This window comes from Chiloscyllium plagiosum, chromosome 2 (assembly GCF_004010195.1).
Source record: "Chiloscyllium plagiosum isolate BGI_BamShark_2017 chromosome 2, ASM401019v2, whole genome shotgun sequence".
In the NCBI taxonomy this organism is placed as follows: domain Eukaryota; kingdom Metazoa; phylum Chordata; class Chondrichthyes; order Orectolobiformes; family Hemiscylliidae; genus Chiloscyllium; species Chiloscyllium plagiosum.
The window spans coordinates 40,688,293-40,711,026 of NC_057711.1; the positions used below are offsets into that span (position 1 = coordinate 40,688,293).

The 22,734-nt window shown below is 38.5% G+C and overlaps 1 protein-coding gene across 9 annotated transcripts in view; it reads left to right on the plus strand.

The window, feature by feature from the left end:
- The window catches only part of LOC122559094 (single-stranded DNA-binding protein 2), a 378,880-nt gene that overhangs the window by 316,924 nt on the left and 39,222 nt on the right, over positions 1–22,734 (plus strand). For 6 of the 9 annotated variants that reach the window (XM_043708394.1, XM_043708441.1, XM_043708403.1 and 3 more), the window contains 6 exons: positions 1,382–1,448; positions 2,046–2,119; positions 2,410–2,501; positions 7,988–8,036; positions 11,257–11,292; positions 19,265–19,319. In XM_043708394.1, coding sequence (XP_043564329.1) covers positions 1,382–1,448; positions 2,046–2,119; positions 2,410–2,501; positions 7,988–8,036; positions 11,257–11,292; positions 19,265–19,319 — 373 coding nt within the window. The remainder of the gene's footprint in view (positions 1–1,381; positions 1,449–2,045; positions 2,120–2,409; positions 2,502–7,987; positions 8,037–11,256; positions 11,293–19,264; positions 19,320–22,734) is intronic. The other 3 variants (XM_043708449.1, XM_043708422.1, XM_043708385.1) reach the window with 1 other exon arrangement.

Below are 22,734 nucleotides of genomic sequence, written 5' to 3' on the forward strand. Positions count from 1 at the left end.
AAGAGTAATTAAAACAAAGTCTAAAATTTCATACACAATGATTTTACTTGAATCAAAAATCACACCTCAGAATTAAAATAAATGTATTTTTAGATACAAACATACAAACGAACACATGAAATGGAGTGGGCCATTCAGTCCCTCAAGTCTGCTCTGACATTCAATAAGATCATATTGATATGATTGGAACCTTGAATCCACATTTCCAACTACACATGATAACCCATCAATCTCCTTAATTAACAATAATCTATCTACCTTTGCCTTAAAAAAAATCCAAAGATTCGACTTCTACCATCTTTTCTGGAAGTTAGTTCCTGTCATTGAAAACACCAAAGGAGAAAGGCCCTTCAGCCGATCATGTCCGTGCCAGTCAAAAACAACCACCGAACCCTTCTAATCCTATTTTACAGCACTTGGCCCATAGCGTTGTATGCCTTGGCAGAACAAATGCACATCTAAACACTTGTTGAATGTTATGAGAGTTTTTCTGCCTCTATCACACTTAAAGACAGTGAGTGACAGATTTCCATCTTTCAACTTTCTGCACCTTATCATAAATCCCCTGGTCCCTTCATCAAGAGGAAAGGTTTCTCTTGTTTACCCTCTCTGTGCCCCTCAATTTTAGACATTTCAATCATGTCCCCTTTTAATCTCCTCTGCTCTAAGGAAAACAAACTCAATTTGTCCAGACACTCTTCATAACTGAAACATTCCAGTCCAGACAACATCCTAGTAAATCACCTCTGCATCCTCTCCATTGCACTCTCATGCCTACTACAATATAGATTTTTGCACACATTACGCTAGCTATGGCCTAACCAAATTTTTATACAATTCTAGCATAACCTCCCTGTTCAACTTCTCTGCAGAGTTCTGAGGAAAGGTCACCGAATCTGAAACATTAATTCTGATTTCTTTTCACAGATGCTGCCAGACCAGCTGAGCTTTTCCAGCAACTTCTGTTTTTGTTTCTTCCTGTTCTTAAACTCTGCGCATCAACTAATAAAGTCAAGAATACCATATGCGTTCTTAACCACTTTATCCACCAGCCCTCTTACCTTAAGGAACTCGTGTACATGCAGACCAAGGTCTTTCTGATCCTGTGTACTTCCCAGGCTTCTATTGTTCATGTATTCCCTTACCTTGTTTATTCATCCCATCTGCATCACTTGACATTTATCTGTTTTTGTTGTCTAATCTCTTTTTTTTTAAATGAGCAAACTCTGATCTTCAAACAGTGCCCAGAGTTCTAAATTCTCCATAAGAGTAAACATCCTCTCTGCAGTTTTCCCTGTCACCATTCCTCAGGATATTATATGGTTCAATCAATTAATTGGTAAAGTGTGTTTCTTCCTTTTTTATACCCCATTGCTGACAGTCACTTGGAGGAGTCCCAGGAACACAACCATTGCTGCCCAGTGGGATAGATCCAACACGGCAGCAAGGTAAGCACCTTGCTCAATTCTATAACATTTTTCAGACATTCTTATCAGTGGTTTGATGAGGTACTTTATTATTTGAAAATAGTTCTAGCATTTTGTGTTGTCCTTTTAGTATCCAAAAATCTACTCTTATGTGGATAATGCAGTACTAGACATTTACAGAAAACATTAATCACAGTATTTACAAAATGTGTTACCTGTAATTTGTAAGATACATAACGAATTACACCTTTTACAATGCTATTACAATATTATAATGCAAATACGAGTGACAGAAAATACCACCTAGACAATGCTATTTTAAGCTGAAACCACTTAGATTTATATTGATTTTAATTGTGTTTAATATATATGTATTTGTTTACACACATTGTGTTATTTATATTTATTGCATATAAAGTGTAATATACTATTAATTGTTTTGATACAAACATTTCGTAGTTTACTACAGATTTTATTGTTGCAAAATACATGTTCTCATTTAAGAAATCTGTAAGTCAACTGAAATGTACTAACCTTTCCGTAGTCCTTTGTGATGTTCTGAAGGAATTGATAAACCACGGGAGGGATAACTCAGGTTTGTGATATTTTACCAATCAGGACATCCAACCATGGGTGGACCAATGCAGAGAATGACTCCTCCACGGGGTATGGTTCCCCCCTTAGGACCACAGGTAATTAGTAACTAACTGTATTCATTTTATTTGCTGATTGTGTTTGCATATTCATTAGCCAGAAAAGCAGTATATTCATTCTTAATTGGCTATGTTGCATGTACTTTAAAGTCCTGACTGAAAAGTAATCCACTCTTTGATATAGATGTGAAGCTTTAAGTTTCCACTGAACTTTCAGTATTATTCATATTACAAACACAGGCCACTTTCCTCGAGTTTTACTAGGGAAATCATTAACCTACTTTCCTTTCTTTCCCCCTTCCTCTCTGGTTTTCTTTTCTTTATGGTAGTCTGACCCTTGGTTATCATTGCAGAGTTACGGAGGAGGAATGAGGCCCCCGCTGAATGCTTTAGGTGGTCCAGGCATGCCTGGAATGAACATGTAAGTAAAGAAACTTCTTACATGTTGGATACATTGCTTCTCATGTCCTTGCTTTCTTCCAATACAGTCAATATCTTTATGTATACCTGCCATTTTTGTTTTTAGAATCTTTTCTAACTGCACTTTTGCCTTTAAAGATCCAGGCATTACACTAGATGTCTTTTTTAAATCCATTTGGAATCATTCAATTCAGGTTGTTCTTATTTCATGTTTTATTTTCTCACAATGCACTATTTAAATTTAGTGTTTTGAGCTGCTTCTGCCACTTATTATTCAACAACTTACCATCTTCTGTGTTCCATCTTATAGTTTGCCTTGCTAAATCATTTATATAATGGAAAGCAAACATGTCTCAACAGAGTTCTGTAAGCACCACAAAACCTCTGTTTGCTCCTTACATCACTTTAGCTCTAATCTGTTATTGATTAAGAATGAACAACCTTTGGCCTTGCAGGTGATGCTCACATCCAGTGAAAGACTAAAAAAAAGTTGTTACATAATAATAGTTGTGCTATTTTCTGTGGGTTTTTTTGTTAATTTGCCTGCATATTACTTGTTGCAATTTTGTTCTGTTCCCCAGCTAAGCCTCTATCAATATGACTGGAATACCTTAAACCATGTGTCAGCATTCATAACAAAATGCGTAACATGTATGTACAAGAATCCTAGTTCGGAGAAATGTGGCACACTGCTCACACCTTTTACCCATTCAAATCAATTTCCTTTATCTTGATTTATAAAACAATGAAAATTTATTTGAGCATAAACAACTCTTTTTTTTCAAATCTACATTGACCTGCCCTGATGAATCCATGCTTTGTCAAGGTTTTAAGTTCAGACCTTGCATTAACCCATTACAGAAGGTAAGGATATGACCACATGACAAATTAATGGCAAAATCAATGAGCCCAGTCAAGGTTGTGAGGAAAATTATCTCTGAGTTCTGTAGATGAATCTAAGATTCTAAGACTCTCTTGAGAATAAAATTGGTGATCCGGAAATCTGCATTGGCAAGGGAAGTAATCCTATCCAGATTATTACAGAAATGTAGTTCAACAATGACACATTTTGGTTAAATATATGGTGATATGGATCAGTTTGTAGAAAAGACAAACTAAAAAGAGATATAACATTTTATGTGTGTACTTGAGCCTGAGGGAAAATAGAGATTCTTACAAAGTATCTCAACTCAATTTTAAGAGAGAAAGGGGTAAATAGGACTACTGATGTATCTGGTAGGTTGTGGATAAGTCACTGCTATAAATAATAATTAAATGGAAATTGTTGTTAAAATGTAATGCAACTGCAGGAACGATATGATGTAAATCAGTCACCATGTGTTGTCTATCCAAAATTCACTGGAGTCTTTTTAAAGAAAAAGAAGAGACTTTCTGATGACTAAATGCTGTGGATGTGCTATTTTTAAATTTTAGCAAGGCCTTTGACACCATGCCACACAAGCAATTAGCCTACATGCCAAAATACAATTTGACAGTCATGACTTTTCTAATATTAGTGGAATTAGCATTTCTAATACATTTTCCTTTTAAGTATTTACTTCCCGCAATGGCATTGCCTCAATCTCCTCATTCCCATTTTGTCCATCTGCCATATATAACAATTGCTCAACATACCCATGTTTCCCTTCTCATCATTGCACTTTGGCAAAGATATAGTGACCTTGGAAGGGATGCAGAGCAGTTCCATCAGAACACTACCAAGATTTCAAGGTTGTGATTATGACCAGAGATTGCATTGGACTTGTGTTCCCTGGAAAGCTAAAGGGTGAGCTGATTGAGGATTTTGAAATAAATTGACAGGTTCGATAGAACTAATTTATATCTGGACCTGAACTTGAAATGGAATAGGCCATTCAGGGGAGAAGTCAGAAAAGACTTCTTCATCCAAAGAGCTGTGGATGTGTCACAAAAAGCAATAGATGCTAGCTTAACTAACATTAATTTTGAGGTTGATGTAATTTTTCTGAATAAAGGAATAAGGAGTAAAAGCAAAATACTTTGAATGCTGGAAATAAAGCATTAAATATTGGAGAAACTCAACAGGTCTGGCAGCATCTATGGAGGGAGAAACATAGTGAATGTTTTGTTTCTGATATGGCACCTATTTGCAACTGATTTGCCTGTAGTTGAAACTTTGTTTTTCTCTCCCAGATGCTGTGAGACCTGCTGAATTTCTCAAGCACTTCTTGTTTTTATTATAAATAAATCTGAAGCCAGGACAGTTGGATACAATTAAGATGATTTGATCATGCTGAAGAGTAAGCAGGCTGTAGGAACTGAATGCAGTGCTATTGTTCTGTTTTTCCTAATATTCAAATATAAGATGACCACCCTCAATTTAAATAATGCCACCTCTTCTTTGATGACCCTTTTTAGTTATTTGTGTATGAATGCCATTGCCATTTTCCATTTGCACTCCAGCTGTCTAATCTTACACTTTGTTTCACTTCAATATCTTTCAAATTGGGGGTGACGCGGTGGCACAGTGGTTAGCACTGCTGCCTCACAGCGCCAGAGACCCGGGTTCAATTCCCGCCTCAGGCGACTGACTGTGTGGAGTTTGCACGTTCTCCCTGTGTCTGTGTGGGTTTCCTCCCACAGTCCAAAAATGTACAGGTTAGGTGAATTGGCCATGCTAAATTGCCCGTAGTGTTAGGTGAAGGGGTAAATGTAGGGGAATGGGTCTGGGTGTGTTGCACTTCGGCGGGTCGGTGTGGACTTGTTGGGCCGAAGGGCCTGTTTCCACACTGTAAGTAATCTAAGTAATCTAATCTAATTGTTGAAGGTTCCTTTTATATTATACACTCTAAGTTTATCATTTGTGTCTTTCTATTTTTTCTCTTTTTTTCTATCCATTGAAACCCAGCTGTTGACAAGCCCTGTTTATTCTGAATTGAAATTTTTTGTAATCTGTATTTTTTCCATCTCGTATTTAAATATGTACCAATGCTGGTATAATATATGACCTGCCTTTTATTTCAACCTTTTTTAATCTTGATGATTTCCACAGTTCTTTTTAAAAGCATCCATATATAAATTAAATTATAAAATCTATGCTGATCGGTGGTATAGCTCAAGATCTGCTTAATGCATGGCACCTGAGATATTGACAATAAAATGTCAGAGTCATAGAGATGTACAGCACAAAAACAGACCCTTTGGTCCAACTTATCCATGCCAACCAAATATTCCAACCCAATCTAGTCCCACCTTTCAGCACCTGGCCCATATCCCTCCAAATTCTTCCTATTCGTATACCCATCCAGATGCCTCTTGAATGTTGCAATTGTACTAGCTTCCACCACTTCCTCTGGCAGTTCATTCCATACATGTACCACCCACTGCATGAAACAGTGCTCCTTAGGTATCTTTTATATATCTTTCTCCTCTCACCCTAAACCTATGCCCTCTAGTTCTGGACTCCCCCACCCTAAGAAAGAGACTTTGTCTATTTATCCTATCCATACCCCTCATAATTTTATAAACCTCTATAAATGTCACCCCTCAGCCTCTGACACTGCAGGGAAAACAGCTCCAGCATGTTCAACCTCCCACTAGCTCAAATCTTCCAACCCAGGCAACATCCTTCTAAATATTTTCTGAATCCTTTCAAGTTTTGCAACATCCTTCCGATAGGCATACAATATTCCAAAAGTGGCCCAACCAATGTCCTGTACAGCAGCAACATGACCTCCCAACTCCTGTACTCAATACTCTGACCAATAAAGGACAGCACACTAAATGTCTTCTTCACTATTCAATCTACTTGCGACTCCACTTTCAAGGTGCTATGAACCTGCATTCCACAGTCTCTTTGTTCAGCAACACTCCCTAGGACCTTACCGTTAAGTGTAAAGTCCTGCTAAGATTTGCTTTCCCAAAATGCAGCACCTCACATTTGTCTAAATTAAACTCCATCTGCCACTTCTCAGCCAATTAGCCCATCTGATCAAGATCCCATTGTAATCTGAGGTCACCTCCTTCACTATCCACTACACCTCCAATTTTGGTGTTATCTGCAAGCTTGCTAATTATATTTCTTCTGCGCACATCCAAATCATTTATATCAATGATGAAAAATAGTGGACCCAGGCACCAATCCTTGTGGCACTCCACTGGTCACAGGCCTCCAATCTGAAAAACAACCCTCCATCACCATCCTCTGTCTTCTGCCTTTGAGCCAGTTCTGTATCCAAATGGCTAGTTCTCCCTGTCTTCAATGCGATCTAACCTTGCTAACCAGTCTCCCACGGGGAGCTTTGTCGATCGCCTTACTGATCACATCTACCGCTCTGCCCTCATCAATCCTCTTTGTTACTTCTTGAAAAAACTCAAGTTTGTGAGATATGATTTCCCACGCACAAAGCTGTGTTGACTATCCCTAATCAATCCTTGCCTTTCCAAATACATGTACATCCTGTCCCAAAGGATTTCCTCCAACAACTTGCCCATCACCGATGTCAGGTTCCCTGGTCTGTAGTCCCCTGGCTTGTCCTTACCACCCTTCTTAAACAGTGGCACCACGTTTGCCAACCACCAGTCTTCCGGCACTCACTTGTGACTATCGATGATACAAATATCTTAGCAAGGGGCCCAGCAATCACTTCCCTAGCTTCCCACAAAGTTCTAGGGTACACCTGATCAAGTACTGGGGATTTATCCACTTTTATGTGTTTCAATACATCCAGCACTTCCTCCTCTTATAATACGGACATTTTTCAAGATGTCACCATCTATTTCCCTGCATTCTATATTTCCCATGTCCTTTTCCACAGTGAACACTGATGCAAAATACTTGTTTAGTATCTCCCCCATTTCCTGCGGTTTCACACAAAGGCGGCCTTGCTGATTTTTGAGGGGCTCTATTCTCTCCCTAGTTACCCTTTTGTCCTTAATGTATTTGTAAAAACACTTTGGATTCTCCTTAACCCTATTTGCCAAAGCTTTCTCATGTCCCTTTTTTCCCTCCTGATTTCCCTCTTAAGTATACTTCTACTACCTTTATATTCTTCTAAGGATTCAGTTGATCTATCCTGTTTATACCTTACATATGCTTCCTTCTTTTTCTTAACCAGACCCTCAATTTCTTTAGTCATCTAGCATTCCCTACACCTACCATCCTTTATTTTCACCCTAACAGGAATATATTATCTCTTAACCATCGTTATCTCATTTCTGAAGGCTTCCCATTTTCCAGCCGTCCCTTTACCTGCAAACATCTGCCCCCAACCAGCTTTTGAAAGTTCTTGCCTAATACCATCAAAATTAGCCTTCCTCCAATTTAGAAATTCAACTTTTAGATCTGAAAAACTGATTGAAGTTGTGTCAGGGAGAGGATTATTGGGAAGTCTTTTTACCAGTGAGACAGTAACATTTTGTTTCTCAGCATAAATTGCGTGCTGGTAAAGTGCCAGAGATTATTTGGTTATTTGAATTAACATTCCCATCTGTCACTGTTTCTTGCAGGGGTCCCGGAGGTGGTCGACCATGGCCAAATCCACCTAACGCAAATTCAGTAAGTATATCTTAATGTTTGCATGGCCCTCACATAGCAAAAAATAAATCAGTAGCCTCTCAGCATTTAAATGGTGACTGTGATGCACAAGCTGAAATATATTCCCCATATAATAAAAACATTACTTTCGTAATTACAGTAATTGTTCCTTATAAAAGGAAACTGATGCCGACAGGCAAGCAAGCATACAGTGTGATGCAAAAGTGAATGAACAGTTTGTCCAAGTATGGGGACGGCAAACACGAGGGGACACAACTTTTAAAATGAGGGGAGATAGGTATAAGACAAATGTCAGAGGTAGTTTCTTTACTCCGAGAGTAGTAAGGGTATGGAATGCTTTGCCTGCATCGGAAGTAGATTTGCCAAGTTTTAAGTGCATTTAAGTCGTCATTAGACAGGCAAATGGATGTACATGGAATGGTGTAGGTGGGATGGGCTTCAGATTAGTATGACAGGTCAGCGCAACATCAAGGGCCGAAGGGCATGTACTGCACTGTTATGTTCTATGTAACTCTTATTTATGCTTGATTTCACTTTAAAAATTCAGTTCTTTATTTTTCCTTCCAACGTTCAGCAGGTCCTAGAATCTTAATGCTGATTTGCTTCTTGTTAATTTCCCATTATGTTCTGTTAATAATGAATATTTCTTTCAGTTTGTACAATGAAAGTATTGCTGCTTGTTTTTCTTCCTACTTTTAGTGTTTCTCAACATCATTAATATAATAATGCTAAGCAAGAGGCAAAGTGATAATTGATGAGTTTTCAAAAGATGGCAAGCATGAATTTGTTTTCATTGTTTAATAATGTAAGCAGGCAGAAAAGAAAATTCCCAAGTACATATAAAATATTCCATGGCAATTTAGCTCAGCTGGCTCGAAAGCTAGTATGTAGCTCAAAGTAACACCAACAGCATAGGTTCAGTTACTTTTCAGGCTGAGGTAGATCTGGAGCTTCTTTTCTCGAAGCATGAAAAGCAATGGCAAACCAGCACTAACAAAAATACCTCTTTGCTTCTATACTCAATTCCTCTTGTTATGAAGGCCAGCATGCTGTTAGTTTTCTTCACTGCCTGCTGTATCTGCATGCTTGCTTTCATTGATTGATGTACAAGAACACCTAGATCTCGTTGTACTGCCCTTTTACCTAATTTAACTCCATTTAGGTAATAATCTGCCTTCCTGTTCTCGCCATCAAAGTGGATAACCACACAGTTATCCATATTAAACTGCATTTGCCATGCATCTGTCCACTCACCTAACCTGTCCAAGTCACCCTGTATTCTCCTAACATCCTCCTCACATTTCACCCTGCCACCCAGCTTTGTATCATCAGCAAATTTGCTGATTTTACTTTTAATACCTTCATCTGTATCATTAATGTACATTATAAAAAGCTGCGGTCTCAGCACTGATCCCTGCGGCATACCATTGGTAACCACCTGCCATTCCGAAAGGGAGCCGTTTATCACTACTCTTTGTTTCCTGTCAATCAACCAATTTTCAATCCAATTCAGTATTTTGCCCCTAATATTATGTGCCCTAATTTTGCTCACTATCTTCCTATGTGGGACTTTATCAAAGGCTTTCTGAAAGTCCAGGTATACTACATCTACTGGATCTCCCTTGTCCATCTTCATGTTACATTCTCAAAAAATTCCAGAGGATTAGTCAAGCATGATTTCCCCTTCACAAATCCATGCTGACTCTGACCTCTCCTGTTACGGCTATCCAGATGTTATAATTTCATCCTTTATAATTGACTCCAGCATTTTTCCCACCGCTGAGATCAGACTAACTGGTCTATAATTCTCTATTTTCTCTCTCCCTCCTTTCTTAAAAAGTGGGACAACATTAGCCAACCTCCAATCCGCAGGAACTGATCCTGAATCTATAGAACATTGGAAAATGATGACCAATGCATCCACGATTTCTAGAGCCATCTCCTTCAGTACCCTGGGATGTAGACCTCAGGTCCCAGGGACTTATTAGCCTTCAGACCTAACAGACTGTCCAACACCACTTCCTGCCTAATATAAATTCCCTTCAGTTCAGGTCCTTCAGCCGCTATTACATCTGGGAGATTGTTCATGTCTTCCCCTATGAAGACAGATCTAAAGTACCAATTCAACTCTTCTGCCATTTCTTTGTTCCCTGTAATAAATTCACCCGTTTCTGTCTCCAAGGGCCCAATTTTAGTCTTAATCATTTTTTTTTCACATACCTAAAAACGCCTTTACTACCCTCCTTTATATTTTTGGCCAGTTTACCTTCGTACATTGTTTTTTCTTTGCGTATTTCCTTCTTAGTTATCCTCTGTTCTTTAAAAGCTTCCCAGTCCTTCGATTTCCCACTCATCTTTGCTAGGTTATACTTTTTCCCTTTTGTCTTTATATGGTCCTTAACTTCCCTCGTCAGCCACAGCCACTCTGCCTCCCCTTAGGATCTTTCTTCCTTTTCGGAATGATATTAGATTACTTACTTACAGTGTGGAAACAGGCCCTTCGGCTCAACAAGTCCACACTGACCCGCCGAACTGCAACCCACCCAGACCCATTCCCCCACATTTACCCCTTCGCCTAACGCTACGGGCAATTTAGCATGGCCAATTCACCTAACCTGCACATTTTGTTTTGGACTGGGGAGGAAACCGGAGCACCCAGAGGAAACCCATGCAGACACGGGGAGAATGTGCAAACTCCACACAATGGATCGCCTGAGGTGGGAATTGAACCCGGGTCTCTGGCACTGTGAGGCAGCAGTGCTAACCACCGTGCCGCCCACAAATAAATACTCAATTAAACGTAAACATAGGTTGGTAACCAATTGTCAAGTTTTTTCCCTTGTAACCCTTTTGTAACCACAGTATATCCAGCTTTACATCAGAACTTTGGTGTCCTGCAGCATCAGTATCATCACTAATGCTTCCATGGAGTTGTGACTTCACAGTCAAAGTCTACTTACAGACCGAAGTTTGTAAAGAATTTCACTTTGTCTACTTGAATAATAGATAATGATAATTGTGCTGAAAACGTGCTTGTAATTAAAATCAATACAGGGAGTGCGAGCAAGCAAGTATTTGTGTAGTTATTTGTGACAAGTCAAGTAAGGGTAAAGTGAACTTAATAATTGCATATTGCTTGCTCACAATTTCTTTCTGGTTTAGACTTTGTGTCAAAATTGTAAAAGGAGAAAAGGTGAATTTATAGTTTTTTTTGTTACAGATACCATATTCATCAGCATCACCTGGTAATTATGTGGTGAGTAGTATTTTGCTGGTTCTTTTTCTCGGCTGTGCTGTTTTTGTTCCAGGTGTGGAAATGGTTGGCCAGATGTTAACAGCAGCACCAAGTGTTTTGGCTGAGAAATGAACATCTGATTCTTGTTTGGTTGTTTTGTCTGGCATTCAAAGTGCATATGTTGATGTTCATTAGTAAATCAGTCTGGTCAAAATTGCTCTGAGATCTGTTATACATCAGCATATGGTGCAATGGCAAATTGTCTTTGAAAATAAGCAAGAAAATACAACATATTACTGGTAATAGGCTTTTGTATATTTAAAACTTGATTGAAAATGCTTGAATGGAAGAATGCTGATTTTCTAATAATATTTGTATAATAACTTATTCTCTGTGTGAATTGTCAGTAAACAGTACAACATGCAGTTTGGATATTAAAATCCACATCCTGTGGTGAGGAAACCCTTTACACAACCCCTTCAATTTGAACCCATCCTCTACTGTAGGACGTCTTCTCATGGCAAGCTTTGTTAATTGTTTGATTTGTATCCTGGAACAAAATAAAGTGTTCAGCTTATGAGAGGAAAAGAGCTTCTCAACTGATCCACTTGAAACGTTCGTCCTGATAACTAGCTACAGAGCAAATAAGTAGAATAGAGCTTAAACAATGCAGTCTTTCTTAATAAACAAGCACATGTTGTAACACTGATTCCAGGGAAAGAAAAGAGGCACCAAAGTATTGTTTTTACTTGAAATAAGTCTTGGCTTGTTTAAAAAAAAGGTTGTTAGATCTAAGGAAGTGGTATGCAAACTGTTCAGGGAAAAAAAACAGACCTGAAGAATGTTGAAGGAACCAAAGGCAGTATCTCCAGACTCGCAGATTACTCAAAGTTGGGTGCAAGACTGAGTTGTGAGGAGGATGCAGAGATGCTTTAATGTGATATGGGCAAACTGAATGAGTGGGCACATGCATGGCAGATGCATTAAAATGTGGATAAATGTGAAGGTTATCTTCACTGGCAGCAAAAACAAATAGGCAGAATATTATCTGAATGGTTCTAAATTGAGAGAGGTCACTAAAGGAACTATGCCGATGCAGCAGATGGTCAAGAAGTAATGAAAACATGTTTCCATGTTTTGACCTTCATTGTTAGAGGATTACACTGCAGGAACAGGGCCGTGGTGAGACCACATCTGGAATATTGTATGCAGTTTTAGTCTCCTTATTTGAGGAAGGATCCTCTTGCTATAGAGTGAGTGCAGTGAAGGTTAACCAGACTAGTTCCTGCTATGTGTGTAGAAGTTGAAGCTATTAGGATTATCGTTGCTGGAGTTCAGAAGAATGGAAAGAGGGGAGGAGTGGTTGTGTTGGGCAATCTCCTAGAAACCTATAAACCTCGAACAGAACTACGCTGGGTAGATGCAGGAATGATGTTCCTGATCATGGGGGAGTTCAGAATCAAGGGTCACTGTCTAAGAATATGGGGTAAACCATTTAGGACTGAGATAAGAAATTTCTTCAAGCAGAGAGTAATGAGACCACTGGAAGCAGTTGACGTCAGCACATCACATGATTTCAAGATAGAGTTTGATATTACAGTTGGAGCTAAAGGGATCAAAAGATATGGGCGAAGGGGACAATGATTATTGAGTTGGATGACCAGCCATGATCAAATTAAATAGAGAAGTTGGCTCCAAGGGCTATATGGCCCACTTCTGCTCCTATTTCCTATGTTTTCCTGTTTTACCTGTTCAAACTCCCTTTGTGGACAAAGTGTCCTGAAAACATAACAGTGCGCCTGGTCATCATTGATAGTTTGTAAACCAGTTAAAATTTGCCATCACTATAAGAAGTTATAATATCGTAGGGGACTATTCAGACTGTTAACTCTGTAAACAATTCAACTCTAATCCCACTATCTTTCTATCTTCCTATATCTCTGCCTTGTTCTCCACATTGAAGATTTATAAGATTTTCCTTTAGAAGTAACAGTGGTCTCTTTTCACTTGCTTCCTGCAACAAATTGTTCCATATTCCAACAATTCACTTTAGAAAGGTGTGTGTTTGAACAGTGACTTTTATGACCTCAGGACACCATGAACTGTTTTGGGAGTATATTCACTGCTATAATATTGGTAATACAGCAATCAGTTTGTGCAGATCAAAATCCCACAACCACCATATGAAAATGACCAGATAAACCATCTTCGTAATGTTGATTGAGAGATGAGCATTGGCCAGGACATTGGTGATAATTGGATTGCTCCCTTTTCATCTCTGTAATAGTGCCATAGGATGTCTTTACATCATGAGACAGCAGAAGGAGCCCTCATTTAATGTCTCCTCTAATCAACAGCACCTCCAACAATCCAGAACTCACTCAGTACTAGAACGGCATGTCATTCTTGATTTTTGTACTCAAGTCTTATGCATAAAGATCGCTTAGATTCTGGCTCTCTTTTTATTACAGTTTTCAAATGATTGTTAACTATTTGACCAGACAAAGCCTAGTTAACTCTGTCAAATTGCCAGAATTTTAAATTCCCCTGAACCTCCCTTAAATCTCACTTCAGCTTCTCTGTTTAAAAAAAAACCCAAAATACCTAATCTCTTATCAGTAAATACAGCCATTCAGCTGTAATGCTATTGAAGAATTTACATGACACATAGTGGTAGTATAATGAAAATGTTACTAATAATATAAAACTCCAACCTCAAGTTCTGGAGACTTGGATTTGAATCCCATCATGGCAGATGGTGAAATTTGAATTCAATTAAAATAAAGAAATAAAAAGCTAACAATATGGCCACCACCTAGTGATATAAGAAACATATTGTAAAAACCAATTTGGTTAACTACTACCTTTTTCGGTAAGAAAGTTTGCCATCTTTACCTGAAATGGCCTACATGTAACTCCAGACTCACAATAATGTGGTTGACTCTTAATTGCCCTCTGGGTAATTCAGAATGGGCAGAAAATGCTAGCCTTGCTCACAACACTCACATCCCATGAACAAATAGAAAAATGACTTTAATCAACTTTAAATACTTTTTAAAAAAAAGTCTGTAGTAGGACATTCAAAGCTACATACGATTCTCAGTTCTCAGTTCAATAGCTGTTAGTACTAATTTATTATTGTTCATTTATTGTTGTATTTTATGCCTAAAATGTTTGTCAGGTTTTGGGTGTTGACATCATTTTAGTTCACTGAAAAGTTCTTGGGTTTTAGTTCTGTTTGTGTGTTGAATCTTAAAAACAATGAATCAGCACGTATTTAGGAAGTCACAACATAGAGGCAGAATAGGCTATTCAGCCCAACAAGCTTGCCCATCATTAAAGATCATGGATGATCATCTTCTAAATGGTACTGTTCTGCATCCATGTTCCTTAATATCATTTGTCTCCAGAAACCTATTAATTTTTTTTTGCCTAGAACCTGCTGAGTTTAAGATACCAGAGTCCTCTCAAATAGAGAATTCCAAAGGTTTATTACCCTCAGAGTGATACCCTCATCTCAGTCTTAAATGCTCTGACTCTTATACTGAGATTATGGCCCCTGGTTCATGAGTCAGCAGCCAGAGGAAACGTCCTAGCTATATCCATCCTATCATGTCCTATAGGATATTAGAAGTATTAATGAGATCATCTTTCATGCTTCAAAGTTGCAAGCAATACTGACAGATTTTCCTCAATGTCCCCTCATAAAATCACCAACCCCAGTGGTTAAGCTGCTGAACTTCTGTTGAAATTCATTTGTAACAAGTATATCCCTTAGATGAGGAGATCAACACTACAGTTAGTACTTCAGGTGAGGTCTCATCAAGGCTTCTTACAACAGCAGCAAGGCATCTTTACTTCTGTACTCAAATTGTCTTGACTGCATGCCAACATACTCTTTCTGAATTGTTTGCTACATCTGTGTGCAAACTTGTATTGACTCACAGACAAGAAAACAAGATCTCTTTGAACTCTTGCAAATCACTACCTCCCACCATTTCAGAAATATTCTGCCTTTTCTTTCTAGCAAAGTCAAGATTTCAAGCTTATTCATGCTAGATTCAATCTGCCATGTACCAGATCATTCACTTAGCCTGCCCCAATGCTTTTGAACCTTTTATATATGTATATATATTCCTCACAATTTATATTTCCATCCAGTTTGGTATCATCAGAAAACTTGGAAATATTACAAATTCGTAATTGGTTCTCACATCCAAATCACTAAAATAGGTTGTAGCCTCGACACCAATCCTTTGCAGTACTCCAGTAGTAACAGCGTGCCATCCTGTGAATGATCCATTTATTCCTACTGTCTGATTTCTGCCTATTAACCAGTTTTTAATCCATGTTACTATATTATCCACATTTCTATGTGCTGTAATTTTCCTTACTAGCCTCCTGTATGGGACCCTATCAAAAACCTCTGAAAATCTAAATACATCACATCCACTGGTTTTCCCTTACCAATGATACAATAAACATCCTCAAAGCTAAAGGTTTGAGGGACATGATTTCCCTTTCCTGTGATTTCCTCAGGTGAAACCTTAATGCTGGCTGTATAGCTGCTCACTGTAGATTTTGTCTACTGTGGCCAAATGTGATGTGTCCCAAGTAGACTGTTAAAAGAATCATTAATATCAAAATTGAGAACAAAAATATTTTGTTGAAAGAAAATGGTCATCAAAATCACAAACTTATCTCTTAATCAGCTTCAGGCACTAATTTGTTTCAAACTTCACGAGCTTGTATATCATGAAACTGAGATTCTGGTGTATGGAAAATGTCAGAAGGCATAACTCTGTCTTTCCAAACACTTTGCAGCCATAAAAAGCACTTCGAAGTGTTGTAATGTAAAACTTAATGATACAGTTTAAGGATAGAAAATGATTTTTGAATTATTTTCTGGTAATATTTCTGTTGGCTATCTGCTCAGTTCTTAATGTCATATTCCATGGTTAGAAACCTCAGGAAAACAACTGCGCGGGTGACAAAAATTTGCAAATGTGCACATATCACATCTGAAGTGTGATGCATCGCCTATGATGGACAAAATAAAACTAGACAAAGAAAAACTTGCATATATGTGGAAATTTTTATGACCACATGACGTTCCAAAGTACTTTACAACCAATGATCTACTTTTGAAGTTATAAATGTCTCAGTTGAAACTGCTTCCACCACACTCAGACTGTCCATTAGAAATCCCAACTACTCGCGGTATGAAAAGGTTTTTCCTTATGCCTCTGTTGCTTCTTAGTTATCTTAAATCTGTGCCACCTTGTTATTGATCCTTCCATCAGTGGGAGCAGTATTTTTTCTTAGTATTCTGTCCTTGTGATCTTGAATACTTCTATTCAATTTCCCCATAACTTTTTTTAAAGAAAAAGAGTCCCTAACTCCAGCATGCCTTATCATAACAGAAATTCCTTATCCCTTTCGCCATTTTCATGAATTTTACCTGCACTTGCTCTTCTTTTCTGAAATGCAGTACCCAGAACTGGAATCAGTACTCCATTTGAGACCAAATCAGTGGTTAATACAAATTTGTAAAGTCTTCATGCTTTTGTATTCTGTAATTCTATTGAAATGTAGGATGTTGCATACCTTACTAATCACTGTCAAGTGTTTTGTCATCTTAAGTAACTCATGCACTCAGACTGACAGGTCCCTCTGATGTAAATGCTTCAAATCCAAACTAAAACAGAGAATGCTGGATACTGAGCTTATAATGCAAAACTTGTGAAGAAAAATAAAATAAACATTTCAGAACTGGTAGGCTACATCTATTTCTCTTACAGATGTTGTGTGACTTGCTGAGTAATTCCAGCACTTTCTGTTCCATACATGTTCTGAAGCAAGGAATGCTGTAAGACAACACTTGAAAGTTCTCTGAACCAATGAGATGGACTGCTAATTTGGAGTTTAATACTACATTTTCACTTGATTTTTGGATCTGTTACTATTTTAAGTGAGTGAAGGACAGGACGTGAGTGAATGTATTGTGCAAACACTATGTCCATCACTATCAGGCAGATGGAGTGTTTATGTGGACAGAGTTATTTTCTGCGAGATTTGACCTGCACCCTCATTGATACAGGCAGCTACTTGGTATGTTGTTGAACGCAATGTCACAAAAGCACTGCAACCATGTGTATGGGAAGCATGCTCTCTGTATTTGCAGCATGACCAAACAGAAATATCTCATATAGGTATTGGCATTTTACGTGTGAATAATGTGATTCAAACTAAAGTGATTGTAGTTTTTCTATTCCATGTTTTAAAAAAAAAATTGCATAACCAAGAAATTTTACTAATGTCTCAAACCTCAAAAGGTTTCAATGATTGACAGATGTTAGAATTTCAAGATTGAATTGGCCTTGATGTTCCCTGGTGTATACTTGCTTTATTCACTTGATATGGGTGTCATTAGCTAGGTCAACATTTGTTGCCAGTCTGTAATCTTAGGAAGGTAGTGGTGAGCTGCTTCCTTGAAAGCCTGCAGCTGATGCAGTTTCAGTGTATCTTCAGTGCTGTCAGGAAGTGCTGTTTTAGGTTGTTGGCACACTATATATATTAAAGATATTTACATAGTTTTCTTTATTTATTAAGTTTTTATGTAAACTTAAAAGTGAGTTTAGATTACCTACAATATGGAAACAGGCCCTTCGGCCCAACAAGTCCACACCGACCCTCCGAAGACCAACCCACCCAGACCCATTCCCCTACACCCGATACTACAGGCAACTTAGCATGGCCAGTTCACCTAACCTGCACATCTTTGGACTGTGGGAGGAAACCGGTGCAACCGGAGGAAACCCACACAGACACGGAGAGAATATGCAAACTCCACACAGACAGTCGCCTGAGGCGGAAATTGAACCCGTCTCTGGCGCTGTGAGGCAGCGGTGCTAACCACCATGCCGCCCTAATGAACAACTCTCTTGACCAAGGACTGCATGTATTATGATACTGAACTTGATTTCACCAATATTTTGTCTCCACTTTAGTACAGTTTTTCCACAATACCACATATTTCAAATAGGTTTCCAGTGTTACAAACTTCAACATTAAAGATTTGAGCCAATAATTCATGGCAGTTGCTTTTGAGGAACATTGAGAGAACACTGCACTGTGGCATCCTTCAGAGATATTCCAACTACTTGCTGAAATGAATGGATCCCATGGGACTGGTCAAAGAAGAGTAGAGGGATTATTCCAACAACATTTATTCCTGAACCAACACCATTAAAGCAGATTATCTAGTCATCTCCCATTCGCTGTTTGTGGAACCTGGCTGTGCACAAATTAGTTGTCATGTTTCTTAAATTAAAATGTTGACTACTCTTCAAACATACCACATTTGCTGTGAAACACTTTGGAGTGCCTTGAGGCTATTGATAGTGCTATATAAATCAAGTTCTTTCTATTTTAAATACGTATTACTCTGATATAGGTATTTGGCATTTTAATTCAATCAGTCATTTAAATTGGTTTAAAAGGTCTTTACTTTTCAGCAATCTTCTTCTAAATTTTTTTTTGTCCTCTCTTGATGCCATTCATTCATAGTCATTTCACAGATGGTTTCTGGTCCATGCCCAAGCGACCATCTATCTTCCACATGTCTAGACAGTAAGTGTTGCGAGACTATTGAACTGAACTGGAATTCATAAATCTGCTTGGTCCTGACATTCACATGGACATATTTTCCTGCAGAGATGAAGGATAATAATCAGGCGAAGAACGTTGCTAATTTCTCCCTCTTGCCCAGTATGGACACATTGAGACCAGTAGTGACATCTAACTGTGTGGATTTATTATGTATGGCGCCAGTCTTTTATACGTTTGTAAAAAGCAGCTAGTGCTGTGTCGCACAGATTAACTGATTTTATTTCAGACATGAAATTCATGGTTCTACTTAATTGGCAGATCATAACAACCACATTTCAGATGAATGTTTCAGACTAAATTCCTGATGACTATTGTTTTGCAGGGACCCCCTGGTGGTGGAGGGCCTCCAGGAACTCCGATCATGCCTAGCCCAGGAGGTAAACATAAGTTACCTTGCTTGCTTCTGTTTGGTTTTGCCACATTTGATGAGTAATGAATGCATTCTGTATGGCCTTAATACTTCAATAGCAAATATTGACTGAAACATTTTATACATAAATTGTCAGATTACCTGACTACAAGGACTCAATGGGAATTAAATAAATGCCATTTGTCTTAATTTTCAAAGATTTAGTGCTGCAAGAACATAGCATTTTGTGAACATTTTGAATAAAAACTACTTTATTTTGACTTGAACAAGTGGCAGTAAGAGGTAAATTGTCATTTTGTTTGAAGTATTAGGCTATATTTTGTGATCACGAACCCACAGCAACCATTGGTTGGAGAGCCAGGGCACTTTTGTTATAGTCCTCACATCTGAGAAATACTTGTTATTGACTCCCAGCATTCCCTCTTGTGGACTTTACCAAGCTCTCTTACCATTAAGTATAACATTTGTGGCAACTGTTCTGTAGTGCCAGAGTTCACCTTGTACAGGCCAATCAATTGTTATTTCACAAGAAGTTTTGGTCAAAAGGGTCAGTTGTTAAAATCATGCGGGTGTTATATAACAGAATTTGAGAATGGAGTCATCAACAGGGGACATATGCACTCCAAAAGAGCTGCACTATCAAAGATTTTACTTAGATTTTACAACTGATCTTCCTTTTTTGCAAACTGGGATTCTTAAATCCTTCGAACTAGTAAAAAGCTAGTCTAATAGTGATGATGTAGCCACTGTTGGAAACTCACTTCAGACAGCATGACTGCAGTTTTACAGGGAGCAGGTGAGAGCTGAGACTACTCAGCCACCCATGCCTTAATGAAGGCCCTTGAATTATTAATTAACCTGGCCGAAGGGAAGGTATGGATATGCCAGGCTTCCATCCTGTTTGGACCTTAGGGACGAAAGAAATGGAGCTGGGTGTGGAGTCTGCCTCCAATTAATGACCTTTTCACAACAAGCAACCATTCACAAGATAAGTTTCTGCACACCTCTGAGCCTCCCCCCTCTCTGGGGTTGGGCAAATGTGTTTGGTCATTGGGAGTCAGGTGTCAGGTCAGGGTTGGGGATTAGAGGGATGCAGAGGGTGGTGATGGAGATACTGTTGAGCCCAGGAGAGTTGAGGGTTAGGCTGATAGTATGGGAATTAGGTAGAGGGGAATGAGAGCCAGAGAATCTTTGGGCCAGGGTGAGAAGCCATTGCCATGGTAGGTGGCGTGGGGGCAAGGTGTTGGTGGAATGTGTGTACATTCAGAGAAGAGAATGGACTTTAGATACAGGGACAGGAAAAGGGTACCCATGACATTCCGATATGAAGCCAGGGAATGAAGTCAGTAGTTACTTTTGGGGTAAAAACAATGACTGCAGATGCTGGAAACCAGATTCTGGAGTAGAGTGGTGCTGGAAAAGCACAGCAGTTCAGACAGCATCCGAGGAGCAGGAAAATCGACGTTTCGGGCAAAAGCCCTTCATCAGGAATACCCAGTTACTTTTGGGGTCAGTTCAATTAGTTATCCAGGAGTTAGAACCAATTCTATTCTCGCTTAAATTCTCTGGCTAAATATTCAGGTAAGTGAGTCAGACTCAATGTGGTATGATTCCAGCCAGGCTTTTTCGAAGGGTTTCAGTTACCAGTAATTGCCCACTTATTTTCAGAAAGTTTCCGTTTCTAGGGCAATTTCCAGAGTCAGCTACTTTCAAGAATTTCACAGGTAACTCCAGTCTGCACTTCATTGATAACTTCTTTCTATTAGAAGATCTTGGTCAATGTTTCAGAAGAACTGGCATGGACACTGCTAAAGAATTATCAGATTGAGGGACAGAGGATGTGGTCTGAAACCTATTTTTAAAATTTTAATGAGGACAATTTATGAAATTAGAGTAAATTGGCAAATTAGAGTAAGGGATAAGTGAATAGAAATGATGTGGCAAACACTCAAGGGGCTACTTCGGAATACACAATGAATACATTCTAAAGAGTAAGACAAATTCCAAGTGATGGACAGACTATCCATATTTAATTAGAAAAGTTAAAGGTAATATTTATCTATCTTAAAAAAAAGCCTATAGTTATGCAAGATAGGTGACAGATTAGAAGATCACCCAGAACAAACAAAGTAGGGAATATTGACTAAAAATTTAAAAAGGAAGTAAAACTTAGTGTGAGAGAAAGTGAGTCAAAATATTGAAATGGTAAGAGTTTCTAGAAATATTTTAAAAACAAAATAGTTAACAGTGAAAGTTGGTCCAGTAGAAAGTGAGTCCGTGTGAATTGATATTGGAAAAGGAGATGGCAGATGAATTGAACGTTTTTTTTCTATTGACCTTCACTATAAAAGATGCAAGTAATGTGCGGTATGCTTTTGAGACCCCAACTAAATATGGTTTGTATAAATGATTTGGATAAAGGAACAGAAGGCATGGTTTTCACACCTGGTTTAATGAATTTTGCACACGTGATGGGCTACATGGTCTCCTTCTATGCTGTAAACATCCAGGAGTCTATGGTTGTGAAGAGATCATAAATAGGTTACAATTTTTTAAAAAATTGAGTTAACTAAGTGGATGAGAATCTGGCATATGGAATATAATGTGGAAAAACATGAAATTGTCTATTTTGGCAAGAAGCATAAAAATCATATCATTCAAATGCTAAAATACTGTACAGCTCTGAAATACAGAGGGATCTGGGTGTCCTAGCACATAGCATGCATGTTTAGCAAGTAATTAGAAAAGCTCAAAGAATATTATCATTTATTCTGAAAAGAATTGAATTCAAAACTAGACAGGTCAAGTTTCACTTATACAGGACACTGGTAAGGCTACATCTGGAGTATTGCGTTCATTAATGATCACCTTATTTGAGGGAGAATGTAAAAGAGTTAGAAGCAGTTTAGACTAACATCTGGTTGTTGTCTTATGAGGGAAGGTTGAAGAGGATAGGCTAGCATCTAATAGAGCTTTGAAGAGTAAGAGGTGAGTTGATTTTAAGTTTTTTATTCACATGTAGAATTTATTGCCTGTCCCCACTTGTCCTTGAGAGTGTGATAGTTAGCTACTTGCTTGAACCGCTGCAATATAATATACTGAGAGGTCTCAACAGGATGCTGTGCAAATGTTGTTATTCAAAGTTTGGGAGAAGATTTGTAGCTCGGGTGCTTGTTGTTGTGGTTCTGTTCGCTGAGCTGGGAATTTGTGTTGCAGACGTTTTGTCCCCTGTCTAGGTGACATCCTCAGTGCTTGGGAGCCTCCTGTGAAGTGTTTCTGTGATGTTTCCTCCGGCATTTATAGTGATTTGTACCTGCCGCTTCCGGTTGTCAGTTCCAGCTGTCCGCTGCAGTGAGCACACATAACAGCACACAAACCAACAGCCTCTCTCAGACAACAACCCACCAGGACGAAGGACCCGA